This window comes from Callithrix jacchus, chromosome X, assembly GCF_049354715.1.
Source record: "Callithrix jacchus isolate 240 chromosome X, calJac240_pri, whole genome shotgun sequence".
Classification (NCBI taxonomy): Eukaryota; Metazoa; Chordata; class Mammalia; order Primates; family Cebidae; genus Callithrix; species Callithrix jacchus.
The window spans coordinates 129936704-129957791 of record NC_133524.1 but is presented as its reverse complement, the minus strand read 5'-3'; the positions used below and the strand labels follow the sequence as shown (position 1 = coordinate 129957791).

General features: G+C 37.8%; 1 protein-coding gene across 7 annotated transcripts in view; it reads right to left on the bottom strand.

Moving 5' to 3' along the window:
• The window catches only part of PHF6 (PHD finger protein 6), a 77070-nt gene that overhangs the window by 46849 nt on the left and 9133 nt on the right, over positions 1 to 21088 (bottom strand). For all 7 annotated transcript variants that reach the window (XM_078362891.1, XM_078362893.1, XM_078362892.1 and 4 more), the window contains 2 exons: positions 10317 to 10450; positions 10010 to 10053 (listed from right to left, as the gene is read on the bottom strand). In XM_078362891.1, coding sequence (XP_078219017.1) covers positions 10010 to 10053; positions 10317 to 10450 — 178 coding nt within the window. The remainder of the gene's footprint in view (positions 1 to 10009; positions 10054 to 10316; positions 10451 to 21088) is intronic.

Sequence of the window (21088 nt, the reverse complement as noted above, 5' to 3'; positions counted from 1 at the left end):
ATATAAATACCCATGAATATATAAATTTGTAGCATACACCCAAAATACATTATTAAGTGTGCTAAAATGAAATCTGATGTCTGGGATTTACTTCAAAATAATCCAGATGAAGAAAGTGAGTGGGGGGCAAAGATGAAATGTTATACTTTTATTTCTACCTTTGCTTAAGTTTGAAATTTCCTATAATGAAAGTCTGTACAATGTGCTAATTCTAAGATGAGCATACACAATGCCTAACACAGTACTCTGCGCATGGGTGGTCAATATATCTGGTGAATCAGAAAGAATATGGAGTCAACCGGGTGCAGTGGCTCATGCTTGTAATCCCAGCACTTTGGGAGGCTGAGGCGGGTGGATCACCTGAGGTCAGGAGTTTGAGACCAGCCTGGCCAACATGGCTAAACCCTGTCTCTACTAAAAATATAGAAATTGTCTGGGTATGGTGGCGGGCACCTGTAATCCCAGCTACTCAGCTGAGGTGGGAGAATCACTTGAACCCGGGAGGCGGAGGCTGCAGTGCTGCAGTGAGCTGAGATTGCACCACTGCACTCCAGCCTAGGCGACAGAATGAGACAAAAACAAAAAGAAAGAAAGAATATGAAGTCAGTTCTACATGGTGCAAAGACCACAATATGAATACACTACTAAAATTTTCCAAGTTAAAGTACAAAGCATTTAAATTCCATTGTCATCTAAGGAAGAGCACATGAAAAGATGAATGGCGATAAAAGCAGGCACAAGTTTAAAGGAATTGTAATGATATAGAACACAGTATTTACAGACACCTTCAAGATACCATGGGTTTGGGTCCAGACTACCACAGTAAAGCAAATATTGCAATAAAGCAAGTCATATGAATGTTCTGGTTTCCCAGTGCATTTAAAAGTTATGTTTACACTATATTGTAGTCTGCTACATGCGTAATAGCATTACGTATAAAAAAACAAGGTAAGCATCATCATTAAAAATACTTTATTGCTAAAAAATGCTAACAGTCATCTGAGATTTCCAGCAAGCTGTAATCTTTTTGCTGGTGGAGGGTCTTGCCTTGATGCTGCTAGCTGCTGACTGATCAAAGTGGTGGATGGCTGAAGGATGGGATGCCTGTGACAATTTCTTAAAATAAGACAACACTGAAGTTTGCCACATTGATGTACTCTTCCTTTTGTGAAAGATTTCTCTATAGAATGAGATGCCGTTTGACAGCATTTTACCCATAGGAAAACTTCTTTCAAAATCAATCAGTCCTCTCAAACCCTGTCACTGCTTTATCAACCATGTTTACAGAATATTCTAAATCCTTTATTGTCGTTTCAACAATGTTCACAGCATCTTCACCAGAAATACACTCTAGATCTCAAGAAACTACTTTCTTTGTTCATCCATAAGAAGCAACTCCTTCTCTGTTCAAGTCTGATCACGAGATTGCAGCAATCCAGTCACATCCTCAGGCTCCACTTCTAATTCTAGTTCTCTTGCTATTTCTACCACATCTGCAGTGACTTCCTCCACCGAAGTCTTGAACCTCTCAGTCATCCATGAGGGTTGGAATAAATGTCTTCCAAATTCCTATTAATGTTGATATTTTGACCTCTGCCCTTGAATCACAAATGTTCTCAATGGCATCTAGAATGATGAATCTTTCCCAGAAGGTTTTTAATTACCTTGCCCAGATTGCATCATTAAAAAATCACTATGTATGGCAGCTACAGCCTCATAAAATGTATTTCTTAAATAATAAGACTTGAAAGTCCAAAGTACTCCTTGATCCATGGGCTCTCTGGACTACAGAATGAATGCTGAGCTAACAGGCATGAAGACAACATTCATCTCCTTGTAGATCTCCATCAGAGCTCTTGCATGACCAGATGCATTGTCAATAAGCAGTAATATTTTGAAAGGAATCTTTTTCTCTGAGCAGTAGGTGTCAACAGTGAGCTTAAAATATTCAGTAAACCATGCTGTAAACGGATGTGCTATCATTGATTTATAGAGCATAAACAGAGTAGATTTAGTGTAATTCTTTAGGGCCCTAGGATATTTTTAAATGGTAAATGAGCATTTGCTTTAAAATCACCAGCTGCATTAACCCCTAACAAGACTAGTCTGTCCTATGAAGCTCTGAGTCCAGGCATTGACGTCTCTCTAGCTATGAATGTCCTAGATGGCATCTTCTTCCAGTACAAGGCTGTTGCACTGATATTAAAAATCTGTTGTTTTGTGTAGGCAACTTCACTGAACATCTTAGCTAGATCCTCTGGATAACTCACTACAGCTTCTAGCAGCACTTGCTGCTTTCACCTTTCACCTTTATTGTTATGGAGACTTCTTTCCTTAAACCTAATGAACGAAATTCTGCTAGCTTTAAACATTTCTTCTGTAGATTCCTCACTTCTCTCAGCCTTCACAGAATTGAAGAGTTAGAGCCTTGCTCTGCATTAAGCTTTGGCTTAAGGGAATGTTGTGGCTGATTTGATCTCCTATCTAGACAACTCAGACTTTGGCCATGTCAGCAATAAGGTTGTTCTACTTTCTTATCATTTGTGGGTTCCCCTGAGTAGCACTTTTAACTTCCTCCAATAACTTTTCTTTTGCATTCACAACTTGGCTGTTTGGTGCAAAAGGCCTAGCTTTCGGCCTGTCTTAGCTTTCAATGTGCCTTCCTCACTAAGCTTAATAATTTCAGCTTTGGATTCAAAGTGAGAAGTACAACTCGTCCTTTCAGTTAAACACTTAAGAGGCCATTAGAGGGTTATGAATCGGTCTAATTTCAATACTGTTGTGTCTTAGAGATAGGGAGGCCCAAAAAGAGGAAGAGAGATGGAGAATGGCTAGTTGGGGAAGCAGCCAGAACACATACCACATTTATCAATTAAGTTCACCATCTTACATGGGCATAGTTCATGGTGTCCCAAAACAATTTGCAATAGTAATATCAAAGATCACTGATCACAGATCACCATAATGGGTAAAAAAAATCATGAAAAGGTTTGAAATATTGTCAGAATTGCCAAAATGTGACAGACACAAGGTGAGTATATCCTGTTGGAAAAAATGATGCCAACAGATTTGCTCAATGCAAGGTTGTCACAAACCTTCAATTTGTAAAAAACGCAGTATCTGTGAAGTATAATAAAGTGGAGTGCAGTAAGATAAGGTATGCCTGTACCGAGCCACTATTAAGAGTTGTACACACAGTATTTTTCATTTAATCCTTACAATAATCCTATGAGGTAGGTTTTTTTTAAAAGTCCCCCAAACTTTACAGATGTAATATCTGTAAATATCAAATAATTTCCCCAGATCATGTGCCTAGGATGTGGCAGAGCTAAGATTCAAACACTGATCTTATTTCAAAGCCCATACTCCTAACCGGTGTACAATATTGCCTTCCCAATACTTCATAAGACTATTCAATGCTACTCAACTTATAGGTTTTTAAAGAGCTTAATATCAACATCAAAATCTCCCTATATTTTCATTTAACCAAAGTAATGAAAACTGGAAACTGCAGCATATTCTAGAGAAAAAGAAGCAGGGAAAGAAAACACTAAGTGAGGGCTGGGCGCGGTGGCTCATGCCTGTAATCCCAGCACTTTGGGAGTCCGAGGTGGGCGGATCACCTGAGCTCAGGAGTTCGGGACAAGCCTGGTCAATATGGGTGAAACCCCGTCTCTACTAAAAATACAAGAATTAGCCAGGCATGGTGGTAGGTGCCTGTAATCCCAGCTACTTGGGAGGCTGAGGCAGGAGAATCACTTGAACCCGGGAGGCAGAGGTCGCAGTGAGCTGAGATCGCGCTACTGCACTCCAGCCTGGGCCATAGAGTGAGACTCTGTCTCAAAAAAATAAATAAATAAATAAACCACCATGAAGTGAATATTAAAGCAGGTAAAGGCTTCAAATTTACATAAATTATAACATTTTAAAGATACTTTTAATATAACTATGGTGACCCTATTTCCTGAAACATAAACTAAGTTATATCATTTGACAAACAATTTCTAACATAGTTTCAGAACTGTCCATTAAGGAATCTTGATTTTATTCAGGTCCTTGAATAAAATACAGACTCTAGCCTCCAAGGTTAGGCACAAAAGATCCCTTTACACCATCTCAGAAAGCGTGGCATTTTGTGGTCACTTAATCTAACACTCCTCACTACTTTATCTTTTTAAGTAATTTCGGACTTACAAAAAAGTTGTCATAAAAATTCCTGCATACCCTTCACCCAAAGTATTTTACCACATTTGCTTTATCATTCATTCCCTCCCAATATCCATACACATTTTCTCCTGAAACGTTCAAGAGTAAAATGCAGCCATGATGGCCCCCTTATCTCTAAATACTTCCCTGTGTCACCACTGTGGTTTAATGTTTGTCACATATCTGTCACTAAATTATGTCCTCCCCTACTCCCAAAAAACTAAAATTATATATATATATTTATAAATAATTTGATATATGAGGACACTTTGCCTTGGGAATGGTAAGTAAGTTAAACAAGTTAAGACCTAGGGGATGGCAGTTTCAGACTTTCTGTCCAGATATCCTTTCTACTTTACACTGTTAAATGATGTGAGAACTTAGGAGGAAGATGGAACATAAACCAGAAAGATGAAAGATGAGGAAAACAGTGGTTAAGAAGACAAGATAATTGGTAAAGGGACAGACAGGGCTTTAGAATACTAGGAGGAGCACTGGTGTCCTGGCAAGTTGGGTATTACTCTCCCCAGTTTACCACACTAAAAAACATTGTAATCACATAAAATGGTTCTATTATTGACATCCCTACGTCATTCTCTGGGACTACAAATGTCTGTTCTCCCAAGTACTTTCATTCTCATTGTTCTTCACCCCTATTAGGGTCTCCAGTCCACTGATGCCTTCTTGTTTCTTGTTCTCCTGCCTTCACTTCCATCCCCACCTTCCTCAAACTGCTCTCTTGCAAATATCCTAAACTCCCATATCCCTTTCCTTCTTTGTTACACTCACTTGGCAAGATCCCAATTTTTATTTACCCAGCTAGCCACCTTCTCTATGCGCATACAGGATCTGGAATTACTGGTAGAAAAGTTACACAACCAGACCAATGGGAACCACTACATAAACTCATGGGTACTAACCTCAACTGGGCCTTCCACCTATTCTGGAAACCTCACATTTCTCCAGGCAAACTTCCTCTCCCAGTCTTCATAGCTATTCTTTCAAACATTCTCTTTCCTTCAGCTTCCAACCCTCACACCTTTCCCTAAACTCTCCTTCACAGAGAAGACAGACCAGATAGGAGCCACCTATCCCCTTCGTTCCCTCCTATTACAGTGAAAATGCCCTCCTATCAGAGGCCAATTGTTTTGCTCGTGTGCTGAATCCTTTTTACTTGACCTTCAATCTCTTCCTGCCCATAGCATCCTTTCTCCTAAGGGTCTATGTATCAATTCATTCTCCTCCTTACCAAAAAAAAAAAAAAAAAAAAGGACAAGGGCTGGGAGTGGTGGCTCATGCCTGTAATCCCAGCACTTTGAGAGGCTGAGGTAGAGGACTGCTTGAACCCAGAAATCCAAGACCAGCCTGGGCAACCTGGCAAGACCCCATTTCTACAAAAAAAAAAAAATTTAAAAAAACCACCCAGGCGTGGTGGCAAATGCCTGTGGTTCTAGCTATTCAAGAGGCTGAGGTAGGAGGATCACTTGAGCCTGGGAGGTTGAGGCTGCAGTGAGCCATGATTGAGCCACTGCACTCCAGCCTAGGGGATAGAGTGAGACCCTGTCTCAAAAGAATAAATAAAAATAAAAGGCAATTAAGTGAAAGAGGCCAATCTGAAAAAAGCTATATACTGTATGATTCCAACTATGACATTCTGGAAAAGGCTCAACTACGGAGAGAGTAAAAATATCAGTGGTTGCCAGAGGTTTGGGAGGGAAAAGGGATGAACAGGGGGAGCACAGGGGATTTTCAGGGCAGTGAAATGATTCTGTATGATATTGTAATGGTAGGTACATATCATTATACACATGTCAAAACCCACAGCATGTACCACAACAAGAGTACACTAATTTAAACTATGAATTTCGGATGTGTCAATATTGGTTCATCTATTGTTTCAAATGTACCACTCTGGTGTGGGATATTAATAGTGGATAGGCTGTGTGCGTGTGTGTTAGGGGTTGGGGAACAGGAGATATATGGGAACTCTGTACTTTCCGCTCAATTTTGCTATAAACCTAAAAGTGTTCTAAAATAAAGTCTATTAATTAAGGGAAAAAAAGCCATCCTTTAACTTCCTTCTAACTATTGCCTGCCCCTTTACAAGCAAATGTATTAGGAGGCTTACCCGTGTTACTATTAACATCCTACACCAGAGTAGTACATTTGTTACAATGGTAACAAATATGAAAGCTGGCCTAGAAATGCTTTCTTATATGTTTCAAATCATTTTATAGGCAGCTAATCTAAGCCCACTGCCACTAACAGGTACATACATACAGCTCCTGGGACTGGCATTCTAATAACCTAGTGACATAATGATAGCTAAAAACTCCATATAGATTTTTAAGATTGCTGTTCAAATTCACAGTCCATGTTTTTTCTGAAGCAAAACTGATCACATAGGTTTTAGGTATTTAATATTCAATAATATTTTAATTGTGATGGGAAATTGAATTGCCATATTATGCAATTATTCTCAAATTTAATATTTCAAAACAGCTCATTTTATATAAAGCTAACATGGCAGACTAAATGATATGTTAATAGTATTTATCATACTAAGTATTAGCAAAGTAAGTATTGAGACACAGATGGTAAATGACCAAGACATTACCATAGACATTAATTCCTCTTTGCTCTGGAGACCAGTGCAGCACAATCCTTAAAGACAATCCCTGAAATACAATCCCACAACCTTCCATCATAAGCCACGATCGTAAAGGAGAACATATGCTTCCCATTAGAACAATGGAATAATCGGAAGTTCTATTTCCGACAAAGCACTCAAATCAACTAAATTTGAGCTAGATCAATACGATAAAATCCAGAAATCAATAAATATAAAGCTTTATTAATTTAAATTATAAAATTATTCTTTCAAGGTTCACAATGAATACAAACACACCATATATAAAAATGATACAAGCCCCGCCCAATGTTCTAGACATACACATTGAATCCCAAATTCAAATTAATTGTATCACAAATCTGAAGTTACAATAATGCTGCCAGTTACATTAAAAGACAAGTTGTCTTGAAAAGTATAAATTTAGATCTCTCACTATTAAGTTTCAGTGCTAAAACATGGCCCAAATTATTCTACTTTATATCGTTTGCAGTGACTTCTGCCTACCACTAGATGGTGCTATCAGCCTCAGAAATCCAGGGAATAAAATGGGAGCTGTCTATATTAATCCGTGTATATTAATCATCCTTTTTAATTATCTCAAATATCCTGTCTCAATGTGCTCAAACTTGTATTAACCAGATCATGAGTCTCAATCCTCAGCTCAACATACAGCATAACCTAGTCTCAATCCTCAGCTGAACTTGTATTGTTTGTATCTCAAAGGATAAATGCTTGAGGGGATGGATACCCCATTCTCCATGATGTGCTTATTTCACATTGTATGCCTGTATCAAGGTAGCTCATGTACCCCATAAATATATACACCTACTCTGTACTTCCAAAAATTAAAAATAAATTAACAACAACAAAAAACATATAGGGCAACTACAATCTTAAAGAGAATGAAATAAATGCACTGTTAAAATCGGAAATAATGAAAGGTGGAAAACCTCAATCTTTCACAAAGGATTTTCCAATTCAATTCTAGAATTAAGCGAGGAGAAAACAGAAGAAAAGCACTATAAAGGTTTTTTCATCATAATTTACCATTTCCAAAAACATTGTTATTATTTATCCAGTTAGTTTACCTTAAATATTAGATTTTGCTAACAACAGTATTTTTAACCAGCACTTTAAACTAATCTTCAGTCCAAAGTGGAAACAATACTATTTTGTATCATAAAAGTCAAGATCTTGAGATCAAAAAGGGCCTCTAATTTTACCATGCAAATACCATAATTAGGTAAATCTTTATAAAAGAAACAAATTCCTAAAACAGTGCTCAAGCCATTATAATTCTAAGCAACATATTCTCAAAAATGCACAAAAATTTTAAATATCTCTAATCTAAATGAAGGGATAGAACAATATCAGATTACATCTAAGCCATTTTATATTGCTAGTAAAAGTATCAAAACTATTTGTTTGAAAAGGCTTGAAACCGGTCAGAATTCAGTATCAGAGCCTTCCCATACCTTTCACAGACTAAGTACTATTTGGCTAGTTACATATAAATGTGACTAACCTGGTTTTGTATAAATTTAATTAGAAATACACTAAAAATAATTTTTAAAGTTTTTATTATAAATTTGGTTACTTATTAACACATCTGCATTTTTTTAAGTATTACAAATGTGAATAAAAATTTAACAGAAAGCCTGGTGATCACAAAATGTGCTACTATTATCAAGTTCACATCATTTATAATATCTGACAACAGCAAGGATCCCAATTATTATCCTTAACGAAACATGCAGCTGGCCAGGCACAGTGGCTTACACCTGTAATTCCCAGCACTTTGGGAAGCTGAAGACAGTGTATCACCTGAGGTCAGGAATTCGAGACCAACCTGGCCAAAAGGGTGAAACCCTGTCTCTACTAAAAATACCAAAATTAGCTGGGCATAGTGGCAGGCACCTGTAATCCCAGCTACTCAGGAGGCTGAGGCAGAAGAATCCCTTGAACCTGGGAGACAGAGGTTACAGTAAGCAGAGATTGCGCCACTGCATTCGGGGCGACACAGTGAGACTCGGTCTCAAAAAAAAAAAAAAGAAAGAAAGAAAGAAACACGCAGCCACCAGCACAACTTCTTACCAAAGATACTAAAATATTTCATGTACCCCATAAATATATATATCTGTACTCACAAAAATTTAAAATAAATGAAGAAAAAAACCAGGCTGAGCACAGTGGCTCACTCCTGTAATCCCAGCACTTTGGGAGGCCGAGAGGCAGGTGGATCACGACGTCAAGAGATTGAGACCATCCTGGCCAACATGGTGAAACTCCGTCTCTACTAAAAATACAAAAATTAGCCAACATGGTAAAACCTCGTCTCTACTAAAAACACAAAAATTAGCTGGGCATGGTGGCATGTTCCTGTAGTCCCAGCTACTTGGGAGGCTGAGGCAGGAGAATCACTACAACCCGGGAGGCAGAGGTTATAGTGAGCTGAGATCATGCCACTGCACTCCAGCCTGGGAGACGGAGGGAGACTCTGTCTCAAAAAGATAAAAATAAAAAATTTTCTTAAAAATTAAGAAAAAAACCATATAGGGCCATTACAATCTTAGTATGAAATAAATGCACTGTTAAAATCTGAAATAATGAAAGGTGGAAATGCATATACTTTACATATACAACTTTCAACATAAACTTTACAAAAACTTTGGGGTGAAAGTTTTCTTAAAAGTTCAGATCTTGGCTGGGCGCAGTGGCTCACGCCTGCAATCCTAGCACTTTGGGAGGCCGAGGCAGGTGGACCACAAGGTCAGGAGTTCAAGACCAGCCTGGCTAACACGGTGAAACCCCATCTCTACGAAAATTACAAAAATTAGCTGGGTGTGGTGGCATGCACCTATAATCTCAGCTACTCAGGAGGCTGAGGCAGGAGAATCACTTGAACCTGGGAGGTGGTGGTTGCAGTGAGCAGAGAACACGCCACTGCACTGTAGCCTGGGCAACAGAGCAAGACTCTGTCTAGAAAAAAAAAAGTTCAGATCTTTTTCACTATGCACATTAGTTTATCCTAACACTTTTCTCAATTCTTCTAAATGTTCTGAATGTTGAGATATGTCTTATGGTTAAAATTAATGTAGCACAATTCACTATGTTGTACTCAGATTTCATCTTGAAACTGAAAAGTGGCTGAAATGTGGCTGAATGACATACCTTCAGAGTTATGTGCAGTTTTCTTGTGTTTTCGGCAATAGACCCTATAAAAAATGAAGAAATCAAAAATTACTAAGTAAGCAAACTAAATTAAACTCACTTTTCAAATTAAGAAAATGAGCAGTATACTTCACCCCACTCACAAGCCGGATTTAAAAAATACTATTAAACTTCCTGTACGATTTTAAATTTCTTATCAAAAACACCCTTTATGATGATGATGATGATGAAATGCTTTAAAATGGGAAAAATTTTTATGAAAGCCCCAAGAAAGTATGATTGCTAAAAAAAAAACTTAAATAATTACATGTAAATTCCTTGTGAAGGTTTCTCTCGTATTTGAGCTTTATCATGCAATGCACAGTGGTAGTGGTATGTCCTGTGACATGTTTTCACATCACAACCAATTGTTGCTCCAGGACAATGGCACAAAGAACACATCTACAGCAAAAAGACAAAATAATATTCTTAGTATTTGACTTTCTAAGGCTGTGTATCAGATTAGAGACATATCAGTTTCTGTCAACGAAAACAAATTGGTTTTTGAAAACTTTTGTAATTAATGCTATTTTTCCTGTTTTCTCTCCTTAGAATAACCTGAATAAAATTCTTCTGGGGTATTTTTTTCCCATGTTAAACACTGACAAAATTAACAGAATGTTATTCATGTCTATTGTTTCATTATGGTCAAGAGAAAATTGGAAATCCTGCAATTCAGGAATGTGAGCTGTACATAACATTATAAAAGAGTTAGATCTTTTTATGCAGTCCAGATCTTCCTGGGTATAAGTAACTGGAGAAAATGTATCATACCAGAAAAAAATGTTTTCCTTAAAATTTCCACTTAATTGTCGGGCGTGGTGGCTCATGTCTGTAAATTCCAGCACTTTGGGAGGCCGAGCGGGTGGATCACAAGGTCAGGAGTTCAAAATCAGCCTGGCCAATATGGTGAAACCCCATCTCTATAAAAAGACAAAAAAATTAGCTGCGTGTGGTGGCACATGCCTATAATCCCAGCTACTCGGGAGGCTGAGGAAGGAGAATTGCTGGAACCCGGGAGGCGGAGGTTGCAGTGAGCTGAGATTATGCCACTGCACTCCTCTAGCCTACGCAACAGAGCAAGACTCCATCTGAAAAAAAAAATTCCACTTAATTAATGAGACTCTGTGGGGAAAAAAAAGAATCTCACATAATTACTATTTGAGAACCTAGTAAAATCCATTTAAAGTGAGGGAAGGAGAGAGGATAAAAGAATTAGGTAGCTTTTTAAATACCTTGAGTTCTGAGACTATTTTGTGATGCCAAGTTGACTACATTGTGAAAAAAATGCTTGGCTACTTCAATTTAATCTATGTCACTTACCTCTTGCATTATGAATTCAGGAAAACAGATAAAACAACAGATTCTTTCAATGTATTTTAATATGCCTTACCTTTTGAATTTAATGGATAATTCATATTAACTAGTTTATGCACTACATTTAGGAAAAAAGTCATCTTTAAAACGGTAGATAACAATGATTTTCAGTGGTTTTGATCAACGTATCATAATGTACTGTACCAAGTGAACTTTTATAATGAGGCCATTTAGCTATAAATGCCATGCCAAAACAGATTTACAACAAGCTAAATATGAAAACTCTTCATTTGTTTCTTGGCTGCTGGACACCTTGTTCTAAAGTGTTCCCATCTCTCATTTTATTAATTTGAACACAAAGAACACTTAGCATTCCTAACTTTTGGATTACTTCGCCTCCAAGCAATATTGTTGTACCAAGAGGCTAATATAAATTCCAATAAAATTTCTTACATTTCTCTAAGCAAGTCAAATACTCAAACTCTCGTTCAGGCTATCATTTAAAAATACTCATATATAAATCAGAAACAGAAACACTCTCACTACAGCTATTTCCCAGAAATCATGAGGGCCAGTGCCCATTATTGATACAAGAAATACCCCTTTCTTCCCTAAAGAAATATAGAAACTTCAAAGTATTACTGTAAAAAGAAATACTATGCCAAATTATCACAAAGTGAAAGCTTTTGGATGGCTTAGAAATTCTTAAGGAGGTAGAACATTTGAACTGTAGCTTAATTACAAAGTTCTATTACATTATAGAAATTCTGGAAAACATGAAAGAGTGCAAAGGAAATTTTAAGACCACTCATACTCACCAAGCAGAGACGCCTTACAGTATTACAATGTGTATGTGAAATGTAATTCTACATGTACTGTTTTGCGATCTATTTTTTTGAACGCATCAAACACTAACCCACTTCACTAAGAACTTTATGGCTAGTAGTTTATCTTGAAACTTACATCTAAAGCAGGTTTAGATAGGTACATTTTGAAAAAAAATTATTAAATTCAATTAGCAAGCAAAACTGAAAAGAAAGGTGTCATTACAAATACTATACTGAGCTCAACCTTGTCAAGATACAGATAAGATGGGCACTCTTGTATACAGCTGGAAATTGATACATGCTCTCTAGAAAGCAATTTGATTGATTCAACAAAGATTTTTTAAAAATCTGTATTCTCTGAGCCAGTAATTTATAAACCTAGTCTAAAAAATCATCAGACTTAAGCAATTTATGCAGAAGCTCATTCACTGCAGAATTATTTGGAACAGTACAACATGTCAAACTACCTATGGAAAACAACAATTGAAAAATGTTTAAATAAATTATAGTATATACATATGAGAGAATGTTCTACAGCCACTCTTTTCAAAAAGATTGTAATGGCACAGGAAGATCTATGTATAATGTTAAGTGAAAAAATGAGGCAGGATACAAAACTATGTGAATTATGATCCCAACTATGTTTATAACACAGATTCTTTAAAACAGATGGAAGTAAAAACAGCAAAATGCTAAGTGGCTATCTCTGGGTGGCTGGTTTTCTTCATAATGGCCTGTATTTTCCGATTTTTCTACCATGGGCAAAAGTAGTTTTCTAGGCAAAAAAAAAAAAAAAAAATCATTTAAGAAACAAATTAGGAAATCTCTAGTAAATGCTTTCAATACTCATCTTTCAATATGGTGAAAATAAGATGGGAATCAAAAGCCCAAAATATACTAAAACAGTTTTTGGCTGGTTATAAATTTAAATCTGCCCAAAGTAACTGGTTTTAAGCTGCTATGGTGAAATAAATGCATTTTGCAAATAACCAGTTAACTGCAGCTACTCAGGACAGATACTTTTTTAAAGCTTACTTTATTTTTATAGTTAGTTTCACACAAGAAAGACAAGAAAGAGGAAGACATACCAATAAAAAGTATTTTCGGAGTGGAAACTTCTTTACAAGGTTAGGAGTTGGAACTTTGCTAAATTAGAATTCATAGGACCTATTTTATGCAGCATTCACATACAAACAGTCAAATTTCTGGCAAGGTACTAACAAAATAGCAAAAACTATCCATAATAAAACCAAAATACAATGTTTCCATTTGCTTGCTTACCTATGAATACAAAAGGGGAAAATTATCTTAGTCTACCATGTTCTATTCCAACCTCTAAAATAATCCTTTTTCTCTAAACTCCTATGGGACTTAAGATACATACAGTTTTTTGGCTCTTATTTTACTCCATTATATGGCTAATTATCTTTATAAATACATAATTTTATCAATCAATTCCTTCTAGACCAAATTTTTTTCTAAAGACTAACACTGTGCCTTACAAAGTAGTGCTCAGCAAGTATGTCCTTGCAAGCATACTCTGTTATTGAAGATTTTAATCTTATTTTTTCCCATTCATGTTTCTAATACCTGCAGATTTAACTTAATTATCTTCAGCTACTCCTAAAAACATGTAAACATTCTGATCTAGGACTAGGAATGGTGAAATTGTGGAGAACAATCCGTTGGAGGAGCACAGAATGAATAGTGGCAAGACTGTTTTGGGAAAAAGATTCGCCCTGCTAGAAACAAGGTTGAGAACTCAGATGAGATAAAAAGAAAAGTTAAAGAAGCTGAGAAACCAGATAGGTGGCTAGTCCGGCTTAAAAAATGTTATAGGAAATAAAAATAAAGAGGCCTTCTCTAGAAAAAGGTGAAAAAATGGGGAACCCCTACCACAAGGTACCAGTTGGTTATACCCTAATAATGGCCCCAGTAGCCCTCCTTTACACAAAACATTTGCTCTCCAATTTACCACAGTCCCTACCCGGCCTTCAGCAGAATAACTGTCAGCTGCCATGTATCATGCTTGCACGGTATCCACGGCTCCCTCAAACGTACAAAAATGAAAGTTAACCTGAATGGTTTTTTTTTTCTTTTTGAGATGGGAGTTTTGCTCTTGTTGCCCAGGCTGGGGTACAATGGTGCGATCCTTGCTCACCGCCAACCTCCGCCTCCCAGGTTCAAGCGATTCTTCTGCCTCAGCCTCCCGAGTAGCTGGGATTACAGGCACGCGCCACCATGCCTGGCTAATTTTGTATTTTTAGAAGAGACAGAGTTTCTCCATGTTGATCAGACTGGTCTCGAACTCCCGACCTCAGGTGATCCACTTGCCTCGGATCCCCAAAGTGCTGGGATTATAGGTGTGAGCCACCACGCCTGGCCAGAAGCATGTTTTTTTTAAGAACAGTGGTGGATCTCTCCCCAACTCCCCCCCCAAAAAAGGCCCGTACCATACATCAAATACTCTGTGGAGGGCTAATTTCCTGCTTCCAACATAGGCATACATGTTCATTCTCAGCTTATCCTGCTCGTATCCTGATTTCAAGTTCTTGATTTAGATAGAGGTGAAAACTTCATTAATAATGATTTTTCTCTTACTTCCCTATTTAGTTTGCTACCTAGTCCACCTAGTAAACCTTAGTATTTAATTACCAGCTCCAAATTAGGGATATTGGAAAAAGAGGCCCTGTCTTATTACAGATACTTGCAGAGCATCTCTATAGCGTTATTAGAAGCGACACTAACTTAAGGTGAAATTGTGCGACATAAGCAGAGTCTCAAGGAGCTGACTCATTGATGAAAGAGAAGCTAAGTCATACATGAGACGAAACACAAGGAACTAAACGGACGGAGATTTAGCTCATGTCGGGTAGAAGCCACAGGCTGGGACATACCTGCTCCTCAGTCAACTAGCATAGGACTGAAATTCAGTTTGCAAAAAGAAGTCTTAATAAGCAAAAGGAAAAATATTGCTTTCTCAGTAACTATAGGGGAGTAAAATGAAAATGAGATTGCCAACTTCTACGACAGGCGAAAAGAGAAGGCTGCTGGGGAAAAGCTGGAACCTAATGGTCAGACAGAGCCACAGGGAACTGACAGAGGAAAGGCTGTCTGCAACTTTGCTTTGTCCAGCTTCATTGTTTTATATCTAATATGTCTGTCAGTAATTGACTACCAGTGAATAGATATACATTCTCACAGCCAAGTAGTTACTGTTCTCAAGAAAACTGCTACAAATGCACAGACAAGGCAAATGAAGGTACAAAAAGAGGTCACGTTCTTCAGCCTGTAGGCAAAGAGAAAAATGCCAAAAGCTCTTGTAGATATTTTCACAGGGGATATGAGCCAAAAACAAAGGGAGAGCAGCTTACCTAATGCAGGTGTTTGGTTTTTTGCTTCGTTTTTAATAACAGATAATACTACCTCCAATAAAAACTAGAAAGTGACAGTACAGTGGAGGGCAAGTTTTCAGAGATGCCCCAAGGCTCCATAACTCCAGCTTCACTGCTTTATTTATGGTAATACCTGACATATCCAAATAACCAGAGAACAGAGTGGCTCTGAATTATCTGGTTAACTGATGTTTTAGTTTTTATTTGTTAAATTGATGTGTTAAAAATGTCTTAAAAAGTGCTACTTCATGGCAGGGTGGAATATGAACTCCTAACTGCTTCAGTTTGATCCTTTAGTTACTATTGTTTAAAAATATGGCATTTTGAAGGAGGTCTCATAAAAACACGAATTTAATACTACTTACAAGGTTTAAATGGAAAGCCAGAAAACAACAGTGAAATCTGAAAGTTGTCAGTCATTGAAAAGTGATAAATTGCTTGAAAAACAGATTAGGACCTTAAATTCCAGGTGCTTCTAAAAAATAGGGCCACTGAAAAGTACTTGTTAACTTTTTACTAGATTTAACAGACTAAATCTAAGCAGTTACTGAATAGATTATTTCAGATCTCTTGGAAATTGGAGGGAAAATGAACTAAGCCTTAACCTCACCTCCTGACCTTGCTGAGAATATCACACACTCCAACTCTATCCAAACTTCTGCATCATGATTGATGAGGAATATAAATTCTCTTACTGGAGTTTCTGAAATTTCTTTTTGTTTAGATGAAAGATTCAGACAGACGTTTTCTGAGCTCAGATTTTTATGCTGAAGCTGTTCTCAGGTATGGGTTTTTCCAGTTGAGGGTATTCAAAACTGCTATGCCGCTTGCTATAGTCTGTGAAGAATAACACGTACGCATCTATGCTCAAGTAAGTACTGAGATATCCCCCAAAACCAGGAACGAGTTTTTTTATATTATCAGTTTTGGTTCTCCTCCATTAGCAAAAATAAATGAGGATTTTATAATAAAATTAATTTACAGTATTCTCAATTACCAAAAAGTATTAAATGGAGGCAAATAAAAAAATTATGCATTAAAAAATACGTATTCAGTAATAGCCAAAGACCCAATTTTCTCCATCATTACACTTCAAGTTCTCTTTGACCTTACATTCATTCTCCTTTATCACCTCAAAAGTAAAGCAAAGTTCATTTTAATATAAATGACTGGTAAAATATCTGCATACATTAAAATTAATCTGCATGCTGTAATTGGAGCTTTTTAAAAAACTCACATTTATATGAATACATTCACAATGCATGTACACTTGGCTACACAGATGACAATGAAGCCATTGAACAAACCTTTAGGAAGAAAATTTACCTCTTTTCCTCCCTATAGAAGGCATCCTGTGGCCCTAATCAGGCCTGCACTTGTTTTTGTAAATAGTATAATTAAAACGCAGCCATACTAATTTCTTTGTGTATTGTCTGTGATTTCAACTGAGACCACATAGCTTGCAAAACCTTAAATATTGTCTGGTTCTTTACAGATAGTGTGCCAAGCCCTGACCCAAGGTAATGGTCCATAACTGGGGGTGTTCATCAAAAAAATCACCTGGGAACCTTTTTCAAAAGATCCCTGTCTTCGGCCAGGCGTGGTGGCTCACGCCTGTAATCCCAGCAATTTGGGAGGTCAAGGCAGGTGGATCACGAGGTCAGGAGATCGAGATCATCCTGGCTAACATGGTGAAACCCTGTTTCTACTAAAAATACAAAAAAATTAGCTAGGCATAATGGCGCACGCCTGTAATCCCAGCTACTTGGGAAGCTGTGGAGGTTGCAGTGAGCGAAGATTGCGCCACTGCCCTCCAGCCTGGGTGACAGAGAGAGACTCCCTCTCAAAAAAAAACACAAAAAAACAGATATCTCTCTGCAACACAACCCTTACCTGTGCCCCTTTTCTGATTTAGTAGAGCTGGTTAGGTACCACTGCTCTAAGGATTTCCTAGCACGGATAGTCACCTGGAATCTTCAGCTTCTGTGATTGTAGAAAGCAAAGTATTACAACGTGGGTATTCCATTTTGCTAAGTGAATGCTAAGTAAATCACACACTCTACTATAAATAGTACTGGCATGTAATATTTATTTAATATTTTTTGACCACTTTCTCTTCCTTGAAACTCTTCGTCTTTGACTTCCATAGTATTACTCTCCTGGTGAAACACATTTCGAATGTCACTTTCTATGGAGCTTTCTGACTTCTCATAATTAATTGTGATCCTCTTTCCCAGCACTCCTGTCCCATTCTTTACATACCTCTCAGGCAAAACCATATTTATTCATGTTTACATTCAAAGTACCTAGCATTGTGCTGGTAGAAAGTGGGCACTCAAGTATCTGATAAACAGGTGAATTCTAAACTCTATACTATATGGGGCCTTGACAATACAATGCCTAAGGAAACAACAAACACGAAACCATACTGAGGGAGTGAAGCTTGAAGAGACATGAAAACTCTCATGTTTGAGTCATACACAGCTCTCCACTCTCCGGAAAAATATAACCAACCTGATTTTTCCCTCTAAGTTGCTCTTCTCCCTTTTCAAACTGTTAAGTTGGAAACACTATAACACTAACTAACCAAAACAAAAGAGTTTTGCGCTACGCCAGGACTTCTGTGGTCAATTTATACCTAGCCTGTTACCAAGGTTTCACACTATTATCCAGCTGAAGCCCTTTCCGTCTTCAAATTCCACCAACAATGAGTGTCCAGTTATTTATTAGAACACTATTGAGCACAAAGAAGACATCAAGCACCACATTAAGAGTTTTCTATGCATTATCCCCAAGTCATGCTAGGCTGGGCAAAGAGAATACGTCTTACTCTCCCAGAGACCACAATACAGTGGAGAAGAAAGGCTTGCACCTGTGTATCAAACACAATGCATATTGTTATGCTATGTGACAGAAACAAAGTGTGAAGTTTGAGCCGGATCTCAAAAACAAATAGAACTTTTGAGAAGCAGCTAGAAGGAAAACAGAGCCACAGGCAGAGGTGAACATCTGTACATTCACCACAGTGGGGACACACACAGGATGCTTTGGAAAACCCAGAGGAGAGAGAATGAGATAAGGACAGGAAAAGTAGGTTAAGACAAGGCTTCTGAATGGCAGGCTGAGGCCTCCGGACATTATATTGAATGCAGTAAGAAATCATGAAAGGTTTCCAGTTAAAAAGTGGCATTAGCTTTAAAAAGCAGAGATCAAGTAATTACCAGCAGTATGTTGGAAGGCTGGGAGGAGCAAGACTGGACAAGGGGTAGCATTAAGAAAGAAAAGGAAGAGACATCTCACAAATAGAATCGACGTGACTGATATGGAAGAATGAAGAGTTGATGGTAAAGGATTCAGAAAGAGAAATCAGGTTTCAGGGAGGGGCGGGGTGATGAATACTGGTTTAGACAGGTTGATTTTAAGATGCCCACAGGACATCTATGGAGAGCAGACAAACATGTTTCCATCATTATACTTCATTCTTCACAGTGACTATTGTATATCACCTGTCTCCAGAAAAATCCTGCTTTACCCTTCTCCTTTCTTCCTGAGTTGAAATTCCTCTCTAATGTTGGAAGACCCTGCAATCATCTCACCTTACTCAACTAGAATGGGTCTCAAAGACCCATTCTGGTATGGCTAACCTATTAATATTTCCTAGACTCATTTCATTTAAAAAGAATTTATTTATTATACTTTAAGTTCTGGGGTACATGTGCAGATCGTGCAGGTTTGTTACATAGGTATACACATGCGATAGTGGTGGTTTGCTGCCACCATCACCCTGTCATCTACGTTAGGTATTTCTCCTAATGCTATCCCTCCCCTATCCCCCCACCCCCTGCTATTCCTCCCCTAGACCCCCACCCCTCAGGCCCTGGTGTATCATGTTCTCCCCTCCCTGTGTCTGTGTGTTCTCACTGTTCAACACCCACTTCTCAGTGAGAACATGTGGTGTTTGGTTTCCTGTTCTTCCATTTTTTTAACCTTACCAGCTTTAGGAAGCAGTCTCAACTATCTCAAATAGGTAAGACCCCTCCCAGACAGAAGACACTCTGTTTCTCTAAATGCCAAGCACTCCATTGGTACTGAGTAAATAACAAAGAGAGGACTATGTGGAAATGGTCTTTTTATTTTCAGAGGCTATGAAAACATGTGGAGGGTAATAATCAGAATATTCTTACATAGGTGGTATATAGGGTTTTTGTCCTAAAAATTAACAAGATAATACTACTAAAAGAACATATTAATAGGAGCCTGATTAATCCTAAATTCAGTACTGTTTCCATCTTTGTTAGAAAACTGCTAAGCTGTAATCATTATTTTTTTTAAATGTGATTTTGGAGTGGGTAGCTTAAAGATAGTCTAGTGTAACCTGGTGATTAGGAGTTCTGGTTTGGGAGTCAACTGACCCTAGATTCAAATCCCATCTCTGCCACTTACAAGCTACAGTCAGGTTACTTAACTTATCTGAGCCTCAGTTTCCTCACATGTAAGGTGAGAATACTTCCCTATCTCACAACATGATTATGAGAATTAAGAAGTATCATATAATTACAGAACTTAGCATAGTCCCTAGCACATGTTATGTGTCTAAAAAAATGTTAGCTATTTCTAATTCTAGAAAAAGCAGGAAAACTATTCAGAGGATTTCATAAGACATGAGTAAAATTCAGTTTGAAAAAAGGGAACGTTTAGGAGTGACCTGAGGACAGTCATCAAGCATATGAAGGATTTCTTAATAAGAAAGAAAAAAACCCAAGTATTTATTTAATGAAAGGAGATAGATCTAAAATGGCTTTAAATTAAGAGAAATATTTAATTGATACAGAAGGATGAATTTCTCAACTCTGAAGAATTATATATTACTGATCTTGCTTCAGGTTACTTGGGTACAATCACAATTTCTTGATATAATTAAGAACAGGGTAAACAACTTTTTTTTTGACAGGACCTCACTCTATCACACAGGCTAGATGGATGCAGTGGCACAATCGTAGTTCCCGACAGCCTCAAACTCCTGAGCTTAAGCAATCCTCCCATCTCAGCCTCTTGAGTAACTAGGCCTACAGAAACACAACACATTTCAAAATTTTTAAATTTTTTTGTAGAGATAGGGATCTCGCTTTGTTGTCCAGGCTGGTCTTCAACTCCTGGCCTCAAGCAATCCTCCCAGTTGGCCTCCCAAAGTACTGGGATTACAGGTGTGAGCCAACTCTCAGGCCAAAAAATCTTATCTTGAAGGGCTTGCAGGTAATCTTGCAGAGGGGTAAGAAAGGTGAACTAAATGGCCTTCTGAACACTCTCTTCTTGTAATCTGTGATATAATCTGACACAGGTACCAATTAGAATAATAGCTATTTGAGGAGGCAGGTGGATCACTTGAGGTCAGGAGGTCAAGTACAGCCCGGCCAACATAGCAAAACTCTGTCTCTATTAAAAATACAAAAAATTAGCTGGGCGTGTTGGCAGGCACCTGTAATCCCAGCTACTTGGGAGGC